The sequence below is a fragment of the Mobula hypostoma genome, chromosome X1 (assembly GCF_963921235.1).
Source record: "Mobula hypostoma chromosome X1, sMobHyp1.1, whole genome shotgun sequence".
Lineage (NCBI taxonomy): Eukaryota > Metazoa > Chordata > Chondrichthyes > Myliobatiformes > Myliobatidae > Mobula > Mobula hypostoma.
Window position 1 is genome coordinate 19,300,041 of NC_086128.1, and position 21,923 is coordinate 19,321,963.

The following is a 21,923-nucleotide window of genomic DNA, read 5'->3' on the forward strand; positions in this document are numbered from 1 at the left end:
TGATGGCAGCAGCACAAAGAGAGCATGGTCTTGGTGGTGGAGGTCCCCGATGCTGGGTGCCGCTTTCTTGCCACAGCGCTCCATGTAGGTGTGCTCAATGGTGTAAGCACTACTTTTGGTAGGCACTTCTGTTCAAGGGCATTGGTGTTTCCTACCAGCCCGTGATGCAACCAGTCAATATACTCTCCTCAAGACACTTACAGAAGTTTGTCAAAGTTTTAGATGATGTGCCAAATCTTCGCAAACTTCTAAGAAAGTAGAGGCACTGCCATGCTTTCTTCATAATGGCACTTATGTGCTGGAACCAGGACAGATCCTGTGGAATGATAACACTGAGCAATTTAAAGTTGCTGACCCCCTCTGCTTCTAATTTCCTGATGAGTACTGGCTCATGGTGAAAAAGAAGGGAGGCATTACCGGAAGTTTGAGAAATCGATGTTCATGCATTCCCATTCCCATTTCCCTCTCTCACCTTATCTCCTTACCTGCCCATCACCTCCTTCTGGTGCTCCTCCCCCTTCCCTTTCTTCCATGGTCTTCTGTCCTCTCCTATCAGATTGCCGCTTCTCCAGTCCTGTATCTCTTTCTCCAATTGACTTCCTAGCTCTTCACTTCATCCTTTTCCCTCTCCCGGTTTCACCTATTCCTACTACATAGTACTTCCTCCTCTCTTCCCCTACTTTCTTTATCAGACATCTTATCTCTATTTTCCGGTCCTGAAGAAGGGTCTCGGCCCGAAACGTCAACTGCTTGTTCTTTTCCATAGATGCTGCCTGGCCGGCCGAGTTCTTCCAGCATTTTGTGTGTATTACTAATTAGCTGGAATGTGCATAGTCATGGGCACGATTTCCAAACCTGTTCTGCAGCCTGCCTGCACGAGCACACAGACCTTGCAACAGAGTCCATGGTTGTGGCAGCATATAGGGCAATTACAAGTCATTTTTAAAGTTTTATTTTTAACTATAGTTGCTCACTTCAAAATAGGTTTTTAATTGGCATTGTACTGTGTTCATGAAAGATAGGGCTGACTTCTTTTGCCTCACCTGCTCTGATAAGATCATTCGACATCTTTGAGAAAAGTTTGCTTGTATACATGACTTATATGGTAAATAATTTTCTTGCTGCTCCCATCGGGCAGGAGGTACAGAAGCCTGAAGTCCCACACCACCAGGTTCAGAAACAGCTACTTCCTTTCAACCATGCTTAAATAAACCAGCATAACCCTAATCACTACCTCAGTACAGAAGCACTGTGACCACTTTGATCACTTTGCACTAAAATTTACTTTTTTTGTTTTAATCATGTTTTTTCTTGTATAAAAATGTTTAATTTCTTGTGAATATTTGTGTCTCTAATGCTCTGGTGATGCTGCTACAAGTAAGTTTATCATTGCACCTGTGCCTACATATATGTGCTCCTATGACAATAAACTCGACTTTGACTGAGACTTTATAGTAGTATCAGGGCACGTATTGGGGTGGCGAGCTTATGGCACCGTGCCCAAGTCGGCACGCGTAAAATTTTGTTGCCTTGTGGTATGCGGTGCGCCCTTGATTCTTTGAACCCCACGCATAAGAAAAATATACATAATGATTATCTTTACTGCCAAATGAAGCAGCAAATGATTTTTCACAGCACAAGAGCTGTGAGATGTTTTCACAGGAAATGTCTCACACCATCTAGGTGCCAGCTAGACGGTTGCAAGAACACATAATGTTTGATGATATGTTTTGAAACCCTCACAGAGTACACATCAGTATTTGGATAGCAAACAGTTTCAATATCAATGCTATTTAGAAATGATGAAAATTATATTTTTCAGTTGTCTTTTTAAAAGATTAATATTCGTAATTTCAAACAGGTTTTTAAAATGTTACATTTATTTCAATCTGTCTCTGTTATAATTTTATTAATAGTAAAATGAAAAATACACATAAATAAGCAGCAGGACTCATCCTTTTTCCTTAAGAGTCTATAATTCTTGTTACTAATTCATTAATCAATGATAATGTCTTTTCAAAATTACCGCAGCACATGAGAGAATTTCTCAGAAGATTTTCGCCAGTTTGGGCCCACACTCACAAGAGGGTTTGCCAACCCTGTCCTGTTGCATACGACATCAATTTCAGATCAAAGAAAGACAATCATTTAAGCAATTTCATCTTGTGAACCAGTTAAGATTACTTTTGTGGATTAAAATATTCTGCCTCCTCCTTTCAGATTCATGTTGCTGTACCTCCTCTACGCTGCTTTCTTCCTTGTCATTGGATGGTTTATCAAGGATCGCCAAAAGATCCGGGATGTCAAAGACAAGTACATTCTTATCACTGGTTGTGACACAGGTTTTGGCAACCTTCTGGCGAAGTGCTTGGACCGCCAGGGATTCCGTGTCCTTGCTGGCTGCCTGACGCAAAAAGGTGTGGACTCCATGCACAGGTGCAGCTCATCCAGACTGAAAGCCATCCTGCTCGATGTGGCTGACAGCATCAGCATCCAGAAAACAGCTGAATGGGTCCAGGAAGAGGTTGGAGAGAAAGGTAACCGTGAGCCTGCTCTGTTTATCTAAGGTTCAAAGAAAACTCTTAACACATTTAAACAAAGTACCATCACAAATGTTAACAGACTGTCTTCAACAGACATATACAATGTTAAACCAGGTATAGTGCCTTCTATATGTGTATGTTTGAAGTAAAGTAACTCAGCACACTTCCTTTCTGTAGGGGTGGTGGAAACAGAAAATTAGTGCCTTCAAAAGGGAATTGGATAGCCACTTGAGAGCGAATAATTTCCTGGACTGTGGGGAAGGAGCAGAAGAATGGGATGCAGCTCCACAGGAGGCCAGCATTGATTCAATATCTAAATAGCCTCCTCCTATACTGTAGCAATTGGTCAGCACAGTGGCACAGCAGGTAGAGCAGTTGTCTCACAGTTCCGGAGACCCAGGTTCAATCGTGACCTTGGGTGCTGTCTGTGTGGAGTTTGCACGCTCTCCTGTGACACCCTCTTCCCCACCATAGCTTTCCCCCAGGTGCTCCAGTTTGATTCCACATCCCAAAAATGTGCAGGGTTGGTAGGTTAATTGGTCGCTGTAAATTGCCCCTAGTGTTGGGTGAGAGCTAAAAATCTGGGGAAAATCAATGAGAATATGGGGAATTTAAAAAAAACATGATTAATGCTGGATTAGTGTAAATGCTTTATTGATTGTCAGTGCAGACTCTGTGGACTGAAGAGCCTGTTTCTGTGCTGTAATTCATGCAGCTGTTCTCTTCTCATGATTTTGTTCTGCTCTCTGGAATTGAGAAATTTTGTTTGGAAGCAAGATGCAATGAAACAGACCTGACTGATCTTGTGTGCATTTTCCAACAAAGGGAGCCAAACTTGAACCATTTGTACATTCTCCTTTATGCCTTTAAACACATTCAAACTTTGAAGCCAGAACTACCACGGTTACTCAGTGATTGCCATTGTTCATTGTAGGTTCTTTGTAAAGCCAAGCTTTGTCTCAGTCAAGTCTCTGTTTTTCCCTTTGTCATTATAATCTGTACAGTGAAATCTGTCAATAGAAGATCTCAAATGTACCAGAGAAATTATGCTGGTTTCAGGACATTCACATTATTCTTGTGTTTTCAAGCCTTACTTTCAGACAGAACCTCTTTTTATTTGAGTCTGGAAATAAAATTGTGGCCAATGTATGCTGATTCCACTGGCTATTGCTAATTGTAGATATCTGCTTTCTATTCCAGGTCTCTGGGGATTGGTCAACAATGCAGGCAGATCCACTCCAATTGGTCCAACGGAATGGATGGAGATGGAGGATTATTATAAGGTCTTGAATGTGAATCTGCTGGGATTGATGGAAGTGACGCTCACCTTCCTTCCATTGGTCAAGAAGGCCAGGGGCCGGATTGTGAATGTGGCCAGTGTTTTGGGCAGGATATCGTTTCTGGGAGGTGGATACTGCCTCTCCAAGAATGGAGTAGAGTCTTTCTCTGACAGTTTGAGGTTAGCACCCTAACTTGCAAATGTGCACGACTTCTTAGGTTCAGCAACACAAACTGTTTTCAAAAAGACAACTATCCTTAGCTTGTGGGGTTTTAAAATATAATGTATAAGGGATATGTTTCACCCTAATATTTTTGATGAGGGGGAGTTGTCTTCTATCTGTTACACTGGACAGCAAATTTTCTTGAAAGTGTTGCTACCTTAGAAAAGTGTGCTAATGGTAGATCGCTTGAAGCTTAACACAAATATAATTTCAGACTACTTGTATCACGTAAGAATTTGGAGAAACAAGAAATTAACTTTTATTGAATATAATGCATTTAATTGCGCAATGGTACTGAAGCTTTGCAATAGTTCAACTAAGCTAAAAATGTTTTGTTGATGATTTTCATTTGTACTCAGTGTCTGAGGCTTCTTCCTGCAGTATCCAACAATAATTAGCCAGCATTGATGGATTCTAGTTGCCCTGATACCATCTCTCCATGATCGCAATGCCCTGGTGAAACTTTTCACTGTGCTTGTCACTGACAGCGCCAAGATTTGCAGGAAAAAAGTCCAAATGGGAATGCAGAAAATGAATCTTTAGTGACATGTTGCATTTCATGGTCTTGTATGCTTGAAGCATGTTGTCAACCATATAGTTTGGTTCTATGTAGTCGCCAAGAAAAAACTTTCAATAACATCCTTGAATGCCTTCCATGTGATTTTCTCCAGTCCCACTAGAAGTTCTTCAAATTGCCTGTCATTGATGACCTGTTTGATTTGTGGACTAACAAAAATGCCTTCCTGAATCTTGGCTTCAGTTATTCTGGGAAACACCTGTCTCAAATATCGAAACCCTTCACAGAGATTTTTGTGCCTGGTCACAGCAAATTCCATTCTGCCAGTCTTGAACCCAGTAATTCTGCTTTTGCCCTTGACAAACCCATATCTCTAACCAGGTCATTCAACTCAGATTGAGTTATAAGAGGAGGCTCACTCTACATAAAAGGTTTAACATCTGTATCAGTAGTTTTCCATTCCTGGCTCATACATCTGCCTCCTCTGGACTCCATGTCTCTGCTGGCTTTGGTACTGGAAGACTATCGTCATTGAACACAGGTCTCATGGCTGAAGAGAGATTGGGGTATTCAATGGATTTCTTGTTTTTAAAATCAGAGAAACCAAACATACTGGTCAGACAGAAGCAGCAGTCTGTCACATGATCCTTTTGCCCTCACCATATCATCGTGACAGCAAATGGCACCGTCTTCAGAGTGCCTGTGAGCCAAACTCCAAGATCAACAGTGCATGTTGCACCACAAATGTGAGAAGCCCAGTCTTGGTCGCCAATTTTACACCCAAAGCAGAGCTTATAGACTTTTTTAATAAGAGGAGTCACTCTGCATCTTTGAGATTTAAGTGTATACTCCCCACACATATAACAGAAAGTATTGCGGCTGCTGCAACATTTGCGAAACATTGCATCACAAATACTGCTGAAAATACAATTGCTTTATTATAATGAGTACACACATTATGCGATGCGCGTAGAGCATGCGCGTCAACATGATCGCAAATCGATATACTTGTAAGTGCAATGCATAGAGAAGTGTGTGCACATGGTGTTTTTATAGCCTTTCTAAAACCTGTCCTGCCATGCAGCATCCACCCAGCCTAAGCCTGCCCACGCATGCCTGGACAGGATAGAAAACTTCTCAGCTTACATTGTGGGCAACATTTTCATTGACTTGAATTATGAATTAAAATAACAAATATAGGTGATTTCAGAAAAATGGCATGTGATAGGGAAACTTCATGGTGATTTTCAAGATCAGCAGCCCAAAATCCATAAGATGCACCCAAAACTACTCAGGAAGCAAAATCTTTGTTGCCTAGTGTTATTGGTGATCTTTACAAAACTAATAACCAATGTAAAATGCAGAAGAGCAGACTTGGCCTAATTCTGCTCCATCTGGTATGGAGGTACCAGTGCACAGGATCATAAGAGGCTTCAGAGGGTTGTAGACTCCGCCATCTCCATCACGGACACAACCTTCCCCACCATCAAGGACACCTTGAAAATGTTGTGCCTCATAAAGGTTGCATCCATCATTAAGGATCCCCCTCACCCAGGACATGTTCTCTTCTCATTACAACCATCAGGGAGGAGGTACAGGAGCCTGAGGACCCACACTCAACATTTTAGTAACAGCTTCTTACCCTTCGCCATCAGGTTTCTGAATATTCCACAAACCCGTGAACACTACCTCACTATTCCTCTTTTGCACTAGGTATTTATTTGTTTGTTTGCTTATTTATTTTTTATTATAATGCATAGTATTTTAATGTACTGCACTGTACTGATGTCATAAAACAACAATTTTTGCAACATACTGTTATATCAGTGGTAATAAACCTGATTCTGATTCTGACACGCCTTGAACCTCGTAATTTCTTCTGCCTTTATGTTTCAGACGGGACATGCAAAGCTTTGGTGTACAGGTTAGCATTATTGAGCCCGGATTCTTCAGGACAGCTGTGACAAATCTGGAGACCATTGAAAGTGACCTGCAGAGACTGTGGGGCAGGCTGTCTGATGAAGTCCGCGAGAGTTACGGACAGAAATACTTTGAAAATTGTGAGTAGCCTGTAGCTGATTTTGGGTTGTGCATGACACCCATTCCAACTATTGGAAAATTCTGAAGTTGAATCAAGTTCAGTCACTTATTTCTGTCAGTAGGTTAGGTGTTACCTACTAACTAAATTCTGACTTAAATGTATAGTAAATTCATCGATGTGTGAACTTGTTTGCTTATAATGATCTGGGATAATATTGTCCTACATTCTGGGCACAGAAGCACTGTTCTTCTCCTCAGCTTTTAACTGACATACTTACTGCCCATTGTACTGCTGGTGTTTAGGGCAGCAACGAAGGTCCTCCATCTTTGACGGTGTTCAGGGCGTCCCTCATCATGTCAATAGCTTACTCTCAGTTTTCACTACTGTCAGTCATGCAAATCCTGGGTAGAGACTCAGGAATATCATCAAACTCAGCCGTAGAAGGATTCTTCATTCCTGTTTCCATAAAAAATTTGTTTTATCAGTCAGAGTTGTTAGCCCTAAGCTGAGCCCCCGAACCTGGAGGACCAGTTCTTAGTCTGGCCTCTATCCTTTGACCCGTTTGGCATGGAAGTCCCTACCAAGAGCCAAAGCATAAAGCCCTGACTCCAGCCAGCATCGCTCTCCGGGTCATTGAGGCACACAAGCCTCCAAGCCAAATAACAAAGTCCTGGCGAAGGGTCTCGGCCTGAAACGTCGACTGCACCTCTTCCTAGAGATGCTGCCTGGCCTGCTGCGTTCACCAGCAACTTTGATATGTGTTGCTTGAATTTCCAGCATCTGCAGAATTCCTGTTGTTTCCTGGTCCTCTTGGAATCTTGGCTTTTAAGGATTTTGAACAAATGAGGGTAGAGGGCAAACTTCAGCTCTCTCCACATTGGGCATCCCCTGGGGTTGAAGCCAAGACCTTTTCTAGCGGGTGTGGTTCAGTAACATGCCAGGTTCCCTCATAGCTGCATGACTGAGAACTTCTCTCTGAGGAGTTTGCTTGTATCACTAGGTTGATCAGTCAAGAATTTAATGTTCCAGTGATTCTACCCAGTTCAGGGAGGAGGGAACTGCATATCAATGTCTTTACTTTCTTAGAGGATTAAAGAGGGCATGCTGAACCTCCTTAATCCTCTGAGAAAGTAAGGACATTGAGCATGCCACTAGAATCTACAGATATGCTGTTGAAAGTATCCTGATTGGTTGCATCACGGTACATAAGCTGTGGAAAGTAGTGGACCCATTCCGATACATCACGGGCACATTCCTCCCCACCATCTATAATAGCTACAGCAGGCACTGCTTCTAGAAGGCAACATCTATCATCATCAAGATCCCACCATCTAAGCCATGTCATCTTTTCACAGCCACTGTAGGGCAGGAGGTACAGAAGCCTGAAGTCCCACACCACCAGGTTCAGGCATCACCATTCAGTTCTTGAACCAACCAGCACAACCCTGATCACTACTTCAGTATAGCAATGTTATGACTACTTCCATCACTCTGCACAACGATGGGCTTAGTCTCCTTTGTTCTATTTGTGTTTGTTCTTGTAAAAATTGAGAATATGTTGTGCTTAATTTGATTTTTCTTGTGAATATAAGATATGACCATAAGATATAGGTGCAGAATTAGGCCATTTGGCCCATCAAGTCTGCTCCACCATTTCATCATGGCTGATCCCTGTTTCCTGTCAGCCCCAATCTCCTGCCTTCTCCCCATATCCCTTCATGCCTTGACCAATCCAGAATCTATCAACCTCAGCCTTAACTATATATAAAACTTGGCCTCCACGGCTGCCTGTGGCAAAGAGTTCCACAGATTCACCACCCTCTGGCTAAAGAACACCCCTCTATTCTGAGACTGTGTCCTTTGGTCTCAAGACTCTCTCACCATAGGAAACATCCTCTCCACATCCACTCTATCAAGGCCTTTTGCCATTTGATTGATTTCAATGATGTCACCCCTCATTCTTCTGAATTCTAATGAGAGTCATCAAACACTCTTCATATGACAAGCCATTCAATCCTGGAATCATTTTTGTGAACCTCCTTTGAACCCTCTCCAGTTTCAGTACATTCTTTCTAAGACAAGTGGCCAAAAACTGCTCACATGAAGCTTCACCAGTGCTTTCTAAAGCCTCAACATTACATCCTTGCTTTTATATCCTAGTCCTCTTGAAATGAATGCTAACATTGCATTTGCCTTCCTCACCAGAGACTCAACCTGTAAATTAACCTTTAGGGAATCCTGCACAAGGACTCCCAAGTCCCTTTGCGCCTCTGATTTTTGTATTTTCCCTCCATTTTGAAAATAGTTAATCCTTTCATTTCTTCTTCCAAAGTGCATGACGATATACTTACCTGATGAATGCTGCTTATCTGATTCAGCGTGCCTGTAATGCCCCTGCGGTCAGGAGTTGGGATGTTATATTGAAGTTGTATGAGACGTCGGTGGGGCCAAATTTGGAGAGTTGTGTGCAGTACTGGTTACCTGTATACAGGAAAGATATCAATAAGGTTGAAAAGAGTGTAGAAAAAATGTACAAGGATGTTGCTGGGACTGGAGGACCTGAGTTATAGACAAAGGTTGAATAGATTAGGACTTCATTCCTTGGAGCCTAGGAGAATGAGGGGAGATTTGATAGGTATACAAAATTATGAGTAAGAAACACACACAAAATGCTGGAGGAACTCAGTAGGTCAGTCAGCATCTACGGAAAAGAGTAAATAGTTGACGTTTCAGGCCAAGACCCTTCCTCAGGACTGAGAAGGAAAGGGGAAGATGCCAGAATAAAAATATAGGGAGGGGGAGGGGAAAGGTACTGGCTGGAAGGTGATGGGTGAAGCCAGGTCGGTAGGAAAGGTCAAGGACTGGAGTAGAAGGAAACTGAGTGTGGAGGAGAATAGACCATAGGAGAAAAGGTAGGAGGAGGGGACCCAGGGTGAGGTGATAGATAGGTGAGAAGAAGTGAAAGGTCAGAGTGGGGAATAGAGGAAAAGGGGAGGGGGGATTTTTTTTACCAGAAGGAGAAAACAATATTCATGCCATCAGGTTGGAGGTTACCCAGGTGCAATATAAGGTGTTGCTCCTCCACCCTGAGGGTGGCCTCATCTTGGCACAAGTTGAGACCACGGACTGACATGTCAGGACGGGAATGGGAATCAGAATTAAACTGCTTGGCCACTTGTTGTGGGTGGAGCAGAGGTGCTCGACGAAACGGTCCCCAAATTTACAGCGGTCTCACCAATGCAGAGGAGGCCACATTTGGAGCACCAGACACAATAGCTGATCCCAGCAGATTCACAAGTGAAGTGTTGCCTCACCTGGAGGGACTGTTTGGGGCCCTGAATGGAAGTGAGGGAGGTGTATGACCAGGTGTAGCACTTTGGCTGCTTACAGGGATAAGTGCCAGGAGGGAGATTAGTGGTGAGGGATGAATGGACAAGGGAATCAAGGAGGGAGCGATCCCTGCAGAAAGGTGGGGGGAAGTAAAGATACGTTTTGTGGTAGGATCCCTTTGGAGATGGTGGAAGTTGCAGAGGATAACGTGTTGGGTGCAGAGGTTTATGGACAAGAGGAACTCTATCACTGTTACAGTGGTGGGAAGATGTGGTGAGTGCAGATGTTCGGGAAATGGAGGAGATGTGGGTGAGAGCAGCATCAATAGTGGAGGGAGGGAAACCCCATTCTAAGAAGAAGGAGGACATCTCTGATATCCTGGAAAGGAAATCCACATCTTGGGAACAGATGTGGCAGGGATGAAGGAACTGAGAAAAGGGAATAACATTTATACAGGAGATGGGTTGGAAACAGGTATAGTCAAGATAACCATGGGAATCAGTAGGTTTACAAAAAATGTCGGTTGACAGTTTCTCTCCAGAGTTGGAGACAGAGAGATCGAGAAAGGGGAAGGAGGTGTCAGAAATGGACCAAGTGAATTTAAAGGCAGGGTGGAAGTTAGAGGCAAAGTTGACAAGCAACACCAATGCAGTCATCAATGTACTGGAGAAAGAGTTGGGGAGTTTTACCGAGGAAGGCTTCAAACATGGACATTTCGATGTAACCAACGAAGAGGCAGACATTGCTGGGGCCTAGTGGCTGCCCATAGCTAGCCATCTAGTTTGGAGAAAGTGGAAGGAGCAAGGAGGGGATCATGGAGGGGAATTGGTTGGTTCTGTTGGCAAGCAAGAAGTGGAGAGCTTTAAGGCCTTCTTGATGGGAGATAGAAATGTATAAGGACTGGACATCCATGGTGAAAATGAGGCGCTCAGAGCCGGGAAACTGAAAGTTGTTGAGGAGATCGAGAGCAGGTGAAGGGTCACAGGTGTAGGTGGGAAGGGACTGAACCAAGGGGGACAAAATGGAGTTGAGGTGTGAGTACACGTGTTCAGTGGGGCAAGAGCAGACAGTGACAATGGGCCTACTTGGACAGTCAGGATCTTGGGCAGGAGGTAGAAGCAAGCAGTGCAGGGTAGGAGAACTATGAGTTTGATGGCAGTGGATGGGAGTTCTCCAGAGTTGATAAGGTCAGTGATGGTGACCTGATGGTCTGGAGTGGGATCCTTTTCAAGGGGTAAGTAAGAGGAGGTGTCAGAGATGCCACCTGGCCTCAGCAAGGTAGAGGTCAGAGTGTCAGACTACAGCAGCACCCCCTTTGTCAGCAGGTTTAATGGTACGGTGGGAATTGGTGTGGAGGGAGCGGGGGCAGTGCGTTCAGAGGGGGTAAGGCTCCGAGAGGAGAGAGGAGTGCTGAAGTTGAGCCAGTTGATGTCTCGTCGGCAATTGGAGATGACGAGACCCAGAGCAGGCAGAGAACCAGAGCGGGCTGTCCAAGAGGAGGAGGAGGAGGAGGAGGAATGTTGAAGGCAGGAGGAGGAGTCATCCGTGCGAGGTGTGGAATCCTGGCCAAAGAAGTGGGCTCAGAGACAGAGGTGATGGAAGAACAGCTCGGCATTATGGCAGGCGCAGAACTCACTAAGGCATGGGTAAAGGTGAGGCCCTTGTTGAGGGCAGAACTCTCTGCCTCAGAGAGGGAAAGGTTGGAGGGAATGGTGAAGACACAACAAGGACTAGAGCTGGGATCAGAGGGGGAAGAAAGTTGGTGGTGCCAGAGGAGAGGGGAGGGTTCGGGTGTTCAGGGAAAGTGGGGAAGGAGGAGGATAGAGTCTCCAAGGACTCAAGAGGTGATGCTGGGGCCTGAGAGACATGGCATTGGAGAGTGGTGGTGATGGAAGGGGGGCCAGGGGGCCCAGCAACAGCAGGTAAAGTCTCAACCTTATCTGGCAGTCAAGGTCCAGACTGAAGCCGGAGCTAAAGGCCGCGCAGTTTGCAGTCTGAAGGTGTCCAGGGTCGTAGGAACTGGCATCGGCCGTGGAATCAGGGTTCTGGATTTGCTCAGGGTCATTGGAATCATTGACGATAATAGTGTCACCAGTCCGGAGGTAAATACTTGCAGACTTTTTCCCCAGAGGTTGGGTGAGACTCGAACTAGAAGTCATAGGTTTAGGGTGAAAGGTAAAAAACCTGTGGGGGAACTTCTTCACTTAGAGTATGGTGAGAGTGTGGGATGAGCTGTCAGCAGGAGTGGTGGATGCGGGTTTGATTGCAAGAGAAGTCTGGATAAGTACGTGAATGGGAGAGTAATGAAGGGACAGAAAATGGGCTGGCGTGATTAGATGGGCCGAAGGGCCCATTTCTGTGCTGTAGTGCTCTATGTACTCTGCACAATGTACTTGTGCATAAGACAATAAACTCAACTTTGAAGCTCACTTACATCTGGGGTTGGAACAGCACAATTTGTGGGGAGTGGAGATGTGATAAAAAATGGGAATGTTTTCGCGTTTATGAGCATTGGGTAGTTTTGGCGAATGGAGTGGAGGGTCTGCATCAATGGTGGAGGTGGTTTACAGCTTCAGATATCACCATTCGCTTGTCCTGCTACAGCTATGGGGATGCTATGGCCAAGAAAGCACACCATCACCTCTACTTCTTCAGAAAGTTAAGGGAATTTGTCAAGTCCCCAATGACCCTCACCACTTTTTACAGGTGTACCATAGAAAGCATCCAGATACACCACAGCTTGGCATGGCAACTGCTCTGCTCATGACTGCAAGAAATTGCACAGTTGTGAACCCAGACGAGTCCATTACACAAACCAGCCTTTCCTCCATTAACTCTATCTACACTTCCTGTTGCCTTGGGAAAGTAGCCAACATAATCAAAGACTACTTCCACCCTGGTCATTTTCTCTTCTCCTCTCTCCCTATCAGGCAGGATATACAAAGGCTTGAGAACATGTACCACCAGATCAAGGGCAGCTTGAAAGGACATCTTGTACAATAATGATGAACCTTCGGCCTCCCTGTAGGTTAACGTAGTTGGTGGAAATGTACATAATTCACAACCACCGACATTGAGTTGGGGTTCACTTTAAGAGGCTGGTCTGACGTGATGATGTAATTACGTGAAGTTTATTTTTACTTTGTGTTTGGAGTACAATAAATGAGTTGTTATGGTTTTTCTTAAACATAAAACACCTCACGCCATTTTATTTGCAAAAACCTTCATAGGTGACCCTGATGCTCTCGAATTATTCCAGAGTTATTGAACATGTCAGTCAACGCAGTCTCTTTGAAACTGTCGGAGTTTTGGGAGCAAAATGCCATTCCTTGGTTCGTACAGGCCGAGGCCCAATTCACTCTGAGAAATCTGTGCTGACAACAGCAAATTTTACTACGTGGTAGCGACACTCACCAATTTCACAGCTGTGAGAGTGGTGAGTCTACTAGAACACCCACCTGAACACGATAAATACCGATCGCTGAAAACTCACCTTTTACAGACTTTTGGGCTATCAGAGGTTAACTGCACCAAACATTTGCTCTCCTTGCCTGGCCTCAGCGATGTGAAGCTGTCGGAGCTAATGGCCCACATGCTGTCCCTTCTGGGAAATCACCATCCTTGTTTTATTTTTAAAGAACTCTTCATGCAGCAAATGCACCTGTGACGGACTATAGGGAGCTTGCTAAAATGGCTGATAGTCTGCACTCAGCCTGGCAGAGGTGCATCATTCTTCCTCCTTCCCAGCCTCAGCAAGCTCAGTCAGCAAGGACACGGCGGCTGCAAAACGGATGGCATAGACTGGACCCAGAAAAAGCTGGTAACCGCGAAGGCTGAGTTTGCCAACATCGAAGGACTTAACTTCGCCGGGCCTGTGCCCATTGAATAGCCCCTGGGCTTCGCCCCTCCATATGGTCCCCAAGTCCGATGATCGTTGCCGCCCTTGTGGCAATGACCGACACCCTAACAAGGTCACTACCCCCGATCCTTACTTGGTCCCACATATCCAAGACTTCTCAGCACATTTTGCTGGAAAGATAATTTTTTTCTAAAATCGACCTAGTTAGGGGCTACCATCAGGTGCCTGTGTGCTTGGAAGACATTCCCAAAACAGCTGTGATAACCCCGTTTGGCCTTTTTGAGTTTCTGCGCGTGCTGTTTGGACTAAGGAACGCAGCACAGACCCTCCAACGGCTGGTGGACTCCATATTAAAAGCTTTAGGTTTTCTTTTTGTTTACCTGGATGACATACATGTCACCAGTGTGTCCAAATCCAGACACATATCTCATGTCCGCGCACTTTTTGAGCACTTAAGCCAACACGGGTTGATTATTATCCCTGCTAAATGCCTGTTTGGATTGTCAACCATTGACTCTCTTGGCTACTGCATCTCCGCAGAAGATGCGAAACCCCTCCCATCAAAAGCAGCCGCTATTATGGGTTTCCCACTGCCCCGCACCACAAAAAACTACAGGAGTTTTTAAGTTCTGGTGAATTTCTATCGCCACTTCATTCCGTGAACTGCTGGACTTATCTTCCCCCTGTATAGTGTGCTTAAAGGCAATATCCCTAATCAAGTGCTTGATTAGTTAGCAGACATGACCAGGGCATCTGATGATACCAAACGATGCTGTGGCTGCTATGCATGAACAGTTGGAGGTGTGGGCAGCCGCTTGCCTTCTTCAGCCGGCAGCTCTGTCCCTAGTACAGCACGCTTAACCTTGAGCTTCTCGGTCTCAATCTGGCGGTGCACTAATTTTTCTTCCAGAAGGTCGCTATTTCACAGCATTCGTTGACGGCATGCGCGCAATGGCCAAAATATCCTTGATCTGCACGGCAGCAACACTACCTTGCCTACACATCAGAGTTTACAACTGATGTACAACATATCAAGGGGCTGAAAAGTACTGTGGCTGGTTGCTTCTCATGGCCAGCCATTGAGGCCACACACATAGGGGTTGAATATGCCGGCATGGCAGCCAACCAAGCTACTGACCTAGAGATCCAGGTTTACCGAACAGCAGTCATGGGCCTGCTGACATTAAGTTCGGGGAAGTTGGCGTTTCTCTCCTGTGTGATGTCTCGACTGGTCGCACTCACCCCATTGTGCCCACAAACTAGAGATGGACTTTTTTCAACTCCCTACATCGCCTCTCGCATCCGGGCCAAACCTTACAGAAACAGATTGCACTAAAGTTTGTTCGGCACGGCTTCAGAAAGGACGTGCATGATTGGACTGCAGCTTGTGTGGAGTGCCAGCAGGAAAAAATTAACCTTCATGTACAGGCACCATTGGCACAGTTTTGAGGTCCCCGAGCAACGGTTTGACCACGTCAATGTTGGTCCTCTTCCCGCCTCCTGCGGTTTTACGCAACTTCTTACCTTGGTGGATCATACCACCTGGGGCCAAAGGTTGTCCCTCCAGCATCGATGATGGCTGCAGACGTGGCTCGCGTGTTCTTCAGCACCTGGGTTGCTTGGTTTAGCATCCCATCTGATATTTCCTCTGACCACGGTCCCCAATTCATATCAGACCTCTGGGCTGCAATGCCCCAGAACCTCAGCATGAGGCTACATCACACCATGGCATACAACCCACAGTCCAATGGCCTAAGCAAGTGGTTTCACTGCTCCTTAAAGACTGCTGTGAGGGCTTCACCGACAGATGGTGTTGGCATGATCATCTCCTATGGGTCCCTCTGGGGCTCAGAACTGCTCTGAAAGAGATGCTACAGTCGCCCGTGGCAGAATTGGGATATGGGCAGCCGTTACTAGTGCCAGGTAATTTCATTCCTGAAGCCACGACCGCCTGGCCGGCCTCTCAACAGTGTTCCACCCTCCTCAGTAAATTCAGTTCCTTTTCACCTATTCCTACATCCCATCATGGCCTACAGCCTCTTGGGTTCCAGCTGACCGACATTCTGCCTTGTTTGTCTTTGTCCACCATGATGCACAAACATCCCCTTAGGCCCCCTTACGATGCATTTCGGAACAGAAAGAAAAGACTTCTATCATAGATAAAAGGGGTAAACCTGAATGTATTTCAGTAGATCACCTTAAACCAGCCCACCAAAAGTTGAAGGATTCCACAATCACGCCCCTGCCGTCACGACATGACCAAGAGTATGTCAACACATCTCTGGATGAGCCAGAGGCACCTGCGGTTCCTCCACCCATGGAACACAGAACCCGAGCCAACCGGCTCGCCTGACCTCCAGACAGGCTCACAATACTGGTTTCAGTGAATTCTGCGGGGGTGGGGAAATGTGTAGGGTATCATAATGGGTGGAAAAATACATAATTCACAACCACCGACATTGACTTGGGGTTCACTTTAAGAGGCTGGTCTGACATGATGATGTAGTTACGTGAAGTTTTCTTGCCATGCTTTGTGTTCTGCGTTTGGAGTACAATAAATGAGTTGTTACTGTTTATCTTAAACATAAAACACCTCATGCCATTTTATTTGCGAAAGTCTACATCCCAGTCTCCCTTGTCATGGTCCTTGCACTTTATCTGATGCCTTGCACTGCATTTCTCTGTAACTGTAACAATACACTCAGTGGCCACTTTATTAGACCCCTTCTGTACCTAATAAAGTGGCCACTAAGTGTAGGTTCATGGTCTTCTGCTGCAGTAGCCCGTCCGCTTCAATATTAAGGTGTGTTGTGCATTCAGACATGCTCTTCTGCACACCACTATTGGAATGCATGGTCACTGTCGCCTTTGGGTTATCTTGAACCAGTCTGGCTATTGTCCATAAGCCCATAAGATTTAGGAGCAGAATTAGGCCTTTCAGCTCATTGAGTCTGCTCCGCCATTTCATCATGACTGATCCATTTTCCTCTCAACCCCATTCTCCTGCCCTCGTCCTGTAACCTTTCACACCCTGACTAATTAATAACCTATCAAACTCCACCTTAAGTATACCCACTCACCTGGCCTCCACACTGCCTGTGGCAACAAATTCCACAGATTCACCGCTCTCTGGATAAAGAAGTTCCTCACCTCCATTCTAACTGGACGTGCCTCTATTCTGAAGCTGTGTACTCTGGTCTTCGACTCTCCCACTATAGGAAACATCCTCTCCACATCCACTCTATCAAGGCCGTTCAACATTCAACAGGTTTCAATGAGATCCCCCCGATTCTTCTAAATTCCAGTGAGTACAAGCCCAGAGCCATCTAATGCTCCTCATATGATAACCCTTTCATACCCAGAATGATTATCATGAACCTCCTCTGGACCCTCTCCAATGTCAGCACATCCTTTCTTAGATAAGGGGATGAAAACTGCTCACAATACTCTAAGTGAGGCCTCACCAGTGCCTTGTAAAGCCTCAACATTACATCCTTGCTTTTATATTCTAGTCTTCTCAAAATGAATGCGAACATTGCATTTGCCCTCCTCACCACTGACTCAACTTGTAAGTTAACCTCTAGGGAATTCTATATGAGGACTCCCAAGACCCTTTGTATCTTGGATTTTTGAATTTTCTCCCTGTTTAGAAAATAGTCTATGCTTTTATTCTTTCTACCAAGGTGCATGACCATACACTTCCAAACACCGTATTCCATCTGCTGCTACTTTCCTATTCTCCTAATCTAAGTCCTCTTCAGCCTCCCTGCTTCCTCAACACAACTTACCCCTCCACTTACCTTCGTATTGTTGGCTTGGCTGCAAAGCCATCAATTCCATCATCTAAATCATTGATATAAAATGTAAAAAGAAGCGGTCCCAACACAGACCCCTGTGAAACACCACTAGTCACCAGCAGCAAACCAGAGAAAGCTCCCTTTATTCCTCTCCTTGCCTCCTGCCAATTAGCCAATCTTCTATCTATGCTAGTGTCATTATGGTTCTATGGTTCAATGTTCTATTCTCCTCTGACCTCTCTCATTAACAAGGCGTTTTCACCCACAGAACTGCCGCTCACTGGATTTCTTTTTTGTTTTTCGCACCATCCTCTGTAAACTCTGGGGACTGTTGCGCATGAAAATCCCAGGAGATCAGCAGTTTCTGAGATACTCAAACCACCCCATCTGGCACCAACAATCATTCCACGGTCAAGGTCACTAGGATCACATTTCTTCCCCATTCCGATGTTCGATCTGAACAACAACCGAACCTCCTGACCATGTCTGCATGCTTTTATGCATTGAGCTGCTGCCACGTGATTGGCTGATCAGATATTTGCATTAACGAGCAAGTGTACGGGTGTAACTGATATATGTGTAATGCGCCTGTATTTTTGGACGCAAATACAACTGAGTTCGGAGTTCATTTCAGTGTTGCCTGCAAGGAGTCTGGACAGTCTACTGCAACACAAAATGCATGGATTTTTTTCTCTAAATAAAATAAAATCAAGTGGCCACTGAGTTTATATTCTGCATTCTGTTTCTCTTCCCTTGTGTACTACCTCAATATACTTATATTTGGAATGATTTGACTGACTTGCAGGCAAATGAAAGATTTTCACTGTAACTCAGCACATGTGGTAATAATAAACCAGTTACCAAGAATACACAACTTCCTTTTTCTCATTTCTCTTCCCAGATTTGAAGGTCCAGAAGTTTTCCATGAAGATCCTATGTGACAGTGACCTGTCAAAAGTCACCGACTGCATGGAGCATGCGCTCACTGCCCAATACCCACGCACGCGGTACGCAGCTGGATGGGACGCCAAGTTGGTCTGGATTCCGCTTTCATACATGCCGACAGTAGTTTGTGACTTCCTGCTCTCTACCTTGATTCCGAAGCCTTTCTCAGACGTCCAATAGGTGAGGTTGAAAGCCAGCCTTCAGATTGGATTGAAGGGATGGGACTTTCCCAATTCCCGCCATTTCCCGAGTTTTCACTTGCTAGTTTCTCTCCTGTCATATCCCTTCCCCAACTCTCCAAATCCAGGAAACTGGATCACTGGCATCATGCCTGAGGCCATCGAGTGAGCAAATCAACAGCACTGTTGTCTCTCTCCAAACTTAAGTCACCACCACTCCCCCCTCCATGTTTCCTAGGTGAGAGATATAGCCTGATCAGTCCTTCAACCTATCCACTAGATCTTGTGAAGTGACGGTCACTCCCGTTGGTAAGAGGCCACCATGGCAGGGTAGCTTTTGGTTTCAAGGCCACCCCTTGCATTTACCTGTGACATCTCTTGAAAGTCACACTGGAACTATTCATTGAACGCAATAGGAGCAGGAGAAGGCCTCCAGTTCCCTCCAGCCTGTCCCACCATTCAACCTAATCATGTTTGATCTATGCAGACCTCAAACCCTTCTCTGTGATGCTTCCCCATAACCCTCAATTCCTCAATTGTTCAAAAATTACTCTACCCCCACCTTAAATACTGTACATTCACTAACTGTGCTACCACCACCCCCTGTGGGGTCCACTCTGCAAGAAGAAATTTCTACACACCTGCCCTTATTTTTGAGATGGCTGAAAACATCTCAATATCAATCCTGTCATGCCCCAATTGTGAGAGGGTTGAAAGTGGGAAAAAGTTCCAGCCTTGGTCACTTAGGCGTACATATTGACGATGTGAATAATAGTCAGCAAGGTGCCTGTTGGCAAGCATTCTCTAGAATCTACAACCAAAGCAGAAAAAGTAATGTAGTTTCAGCAAAAAAATCAAGCCAGTAAAAAATAAATAGCTCCTTGGATAACTGGCCTTGTTTGCACAGTGCAACTTGACATGTTCATACTGAGTCATTCATATCAGGCTGTTCAGTAAAAGATCGATGAGTCAAAAAAAACCTGCAGATGCTGCAAATCTAAAATAATACCAGAAGCTGCTGGCAACTCTCAACAGGTCAAGCACAGCAAGAGAAACAGGTAACATTTCAGGTTGGAGATCGTTTGTCTGAACTGGGAAAGAAAAGAAACTGTTTTGGTTTTCTTTTTCCCATTTTTGATGAAAATTTAACTGTTCCTCTCTCCGCAGACGCAGCCTGACCTGCTGTGTTTCCAGCATTTTCTGGTTTATTTGCCTAGGATTGGTCCCTGGACAGGTAGTGACACCAAGACCTGGCTCCTTAATTGATTGCTCAGTGAATATGCTCCCAGTGCTCTCAGATGAGAATAATGCTACATCTGGGAAAGTGCTGGAGGGAACCCACTAAGGAGTCTGTCTATGCCTTCAGGACATGGTACAATTGGTGAGTCTGGGGGAGGGAGTGAAACATATTATCTGTAAAACACATTAATCATATTGTTATTAATTATGATGATAATTTTGGCTAACTATAGCAAAGCTGAGAATACATGTATCAATACAATAAAATTTTCTGGCACTTTTTTGGCTTTTCATTTGATTCCATGTTTTTAACAACCAAAAGTGAAGCAAACGAACTGATGAATGCTGGCATTTACACTAAATGTGAACCAACCCCCACCTCTCTTCATTTCACCTGGATTCGGTGCAGATTGTGTCATATGCATTCTGCTCTTAATGTCATTAACTAATAACTTGTGAGATCTCATGCCTTGGAGGGTAGTGCTCCCAGCTTGTAGTCAAAAGTTTGTGGATTCAAGTCACGCTCCATAGACTTGAGCACAAAATTTAGTCCAGTATTAAGGGAGTGTCAGTGTTGGAAATGCCACATTTTTGAATGAGATGTCACACCAAATGCCATCTTCCCTCTCAGGTATGTGTAAAGATTGAAGATCAGAATCAGGTTTATTATTGTCACTGACATGTGTCATGAAATTTGTTGTTTTGTGGCAGCAGTACAGTGCAAAGTCATAAAATTACTACAAGTTAAAAATTTAAATAGTGTAAAAGACAAATAATGAGATAGTGCTCATAGACAGTACAGAAATCTGATGGCAAAGGGGAAGAAGCTGTTCCTTCTATCTTTTAACAGCGGTTGGCAGTCCTACTTAAAGGTGCATTACCGCCTCCAGTTGGACTGTGCTATCCTAATTTCATCTTCCAAACATAAAACTGAATCCAGTGTCATTAAATGTTCCAAGACCTTATTGCACTTTAAAGTAGTGCTGAACCAAGAGGATATCCTGTAATTCATTGCCAGCCTGAGAACAATAGCAGCGACCAGCGTGCTGTCTCCTCCTCTCCAGCCTATAGAACTCCTGGACAGCGTTCCAGTGTGCAACCTGCAATTACTTCCAAAATCACGGTGCACACCCGAGTGCGGCTCCCAAGCTGGCTCCAGGACCCCAAATCCTTTTTGCGCGCGGTGGTGGATTCATAGGGACGACAATATTGCAGCATTGATTGATAGGGGCCAAATGACAGTCACTGAAATAGGGGAGGCCAAGTTACCGGCTAAGTCTTTTGCTGCAGTCCCTAACCGAGAGAATCCAAGTGAAGAGGTCAAACAATGTCGGGATAAGGGTCCGAGTGAATACCCCGATGTGATTGAAGCCAGCTGTAGCCAAAAACCCATGTTACTCACTCCTTCTCTGCTGCTCACTTTAAACAATTTGTCACTCCCTCCTTGGTGCCCATTTCAAACCAGCGGATGGGGACCCTCAGTCCAAGCCGTCCTCTGCTCAGAAGCTGTTCCTAAAATGTTGAGTGTGGGTCTTCAGGCTCCCCAGTGGGAAGAGAGCATGTCCTGGTTGGTGAGGGCCGTTAACGATGTACTAAATCTAACTCAGCGGCTGTTAAAGCACTTTGCACTAGGAATGCACAAGATTCCAGATGAGCAATGCATAAAAAATGATGGAGGAGCTCAGCAAGTTGGGCAGTATACATGGAGGGAAATAAACAATCTTGGCTAGAAAATATCAACTGTTCATTCCCCTCCATAGATACTGCCTGTCTTGATGATGAGTTCCTTCGGCATTTTGTGTGTGTTAATAGGAATGTGCACACCCTTTAACAGCCTTGCAGGTACCAGTGAGGGAGTGTGGCCTACTGATTATGTTACTGGATTTGCGCTGTTGATTTGCAAATGGGAAGTCAAGTTCCCTTCCACAGCCTCCGGGGTATTTAAATTAAATTAACTAAATGAATCTGGAA

At 44.9% G+C, this 21,923-nt stretch overlaps 1 protein-coding gene across 1 annotated transcript in view; it reads left to right on the top strand.

Moving 5' to 3' along the window:
• rdh5 (retinol dehydrogenase 5 (11-cis/9-cis)) overlaps positions 1-20,222 on the top strand; it is a 38,838-nt gene extending 18,616 nt beyond the window's left edge. Inside the window, exons 2-6 of the mRNA XM_063037754.1 lie at positions 2,221-2,537; positions 3,744-4,002; positions 6,459-6,622; positions 18,491-18,714; positions 19,881-20,222. Of these exons, the coding sequence (XP_062893824.1) occupies positions 2,225-2,537; positions 3,744-4,002; positions 6,459-6,622; positions 18,491-18,714 (960 nt within the window). The 5' untranslated portion in view covers positions 2,221-2,224 and the 3' untranslated portion in view covers positions 19,881-20,222. The remainder of the gene's footprint in view (positions 1-2,220; positions 2,538-3,743; positions 4,003-6,458; positions 6,623-18,490; positions 18,715-19,880) is intronic.
• The last annotated feature ends 1,701 nt before the right edge of the window (positions 20,223-21,923 follow it).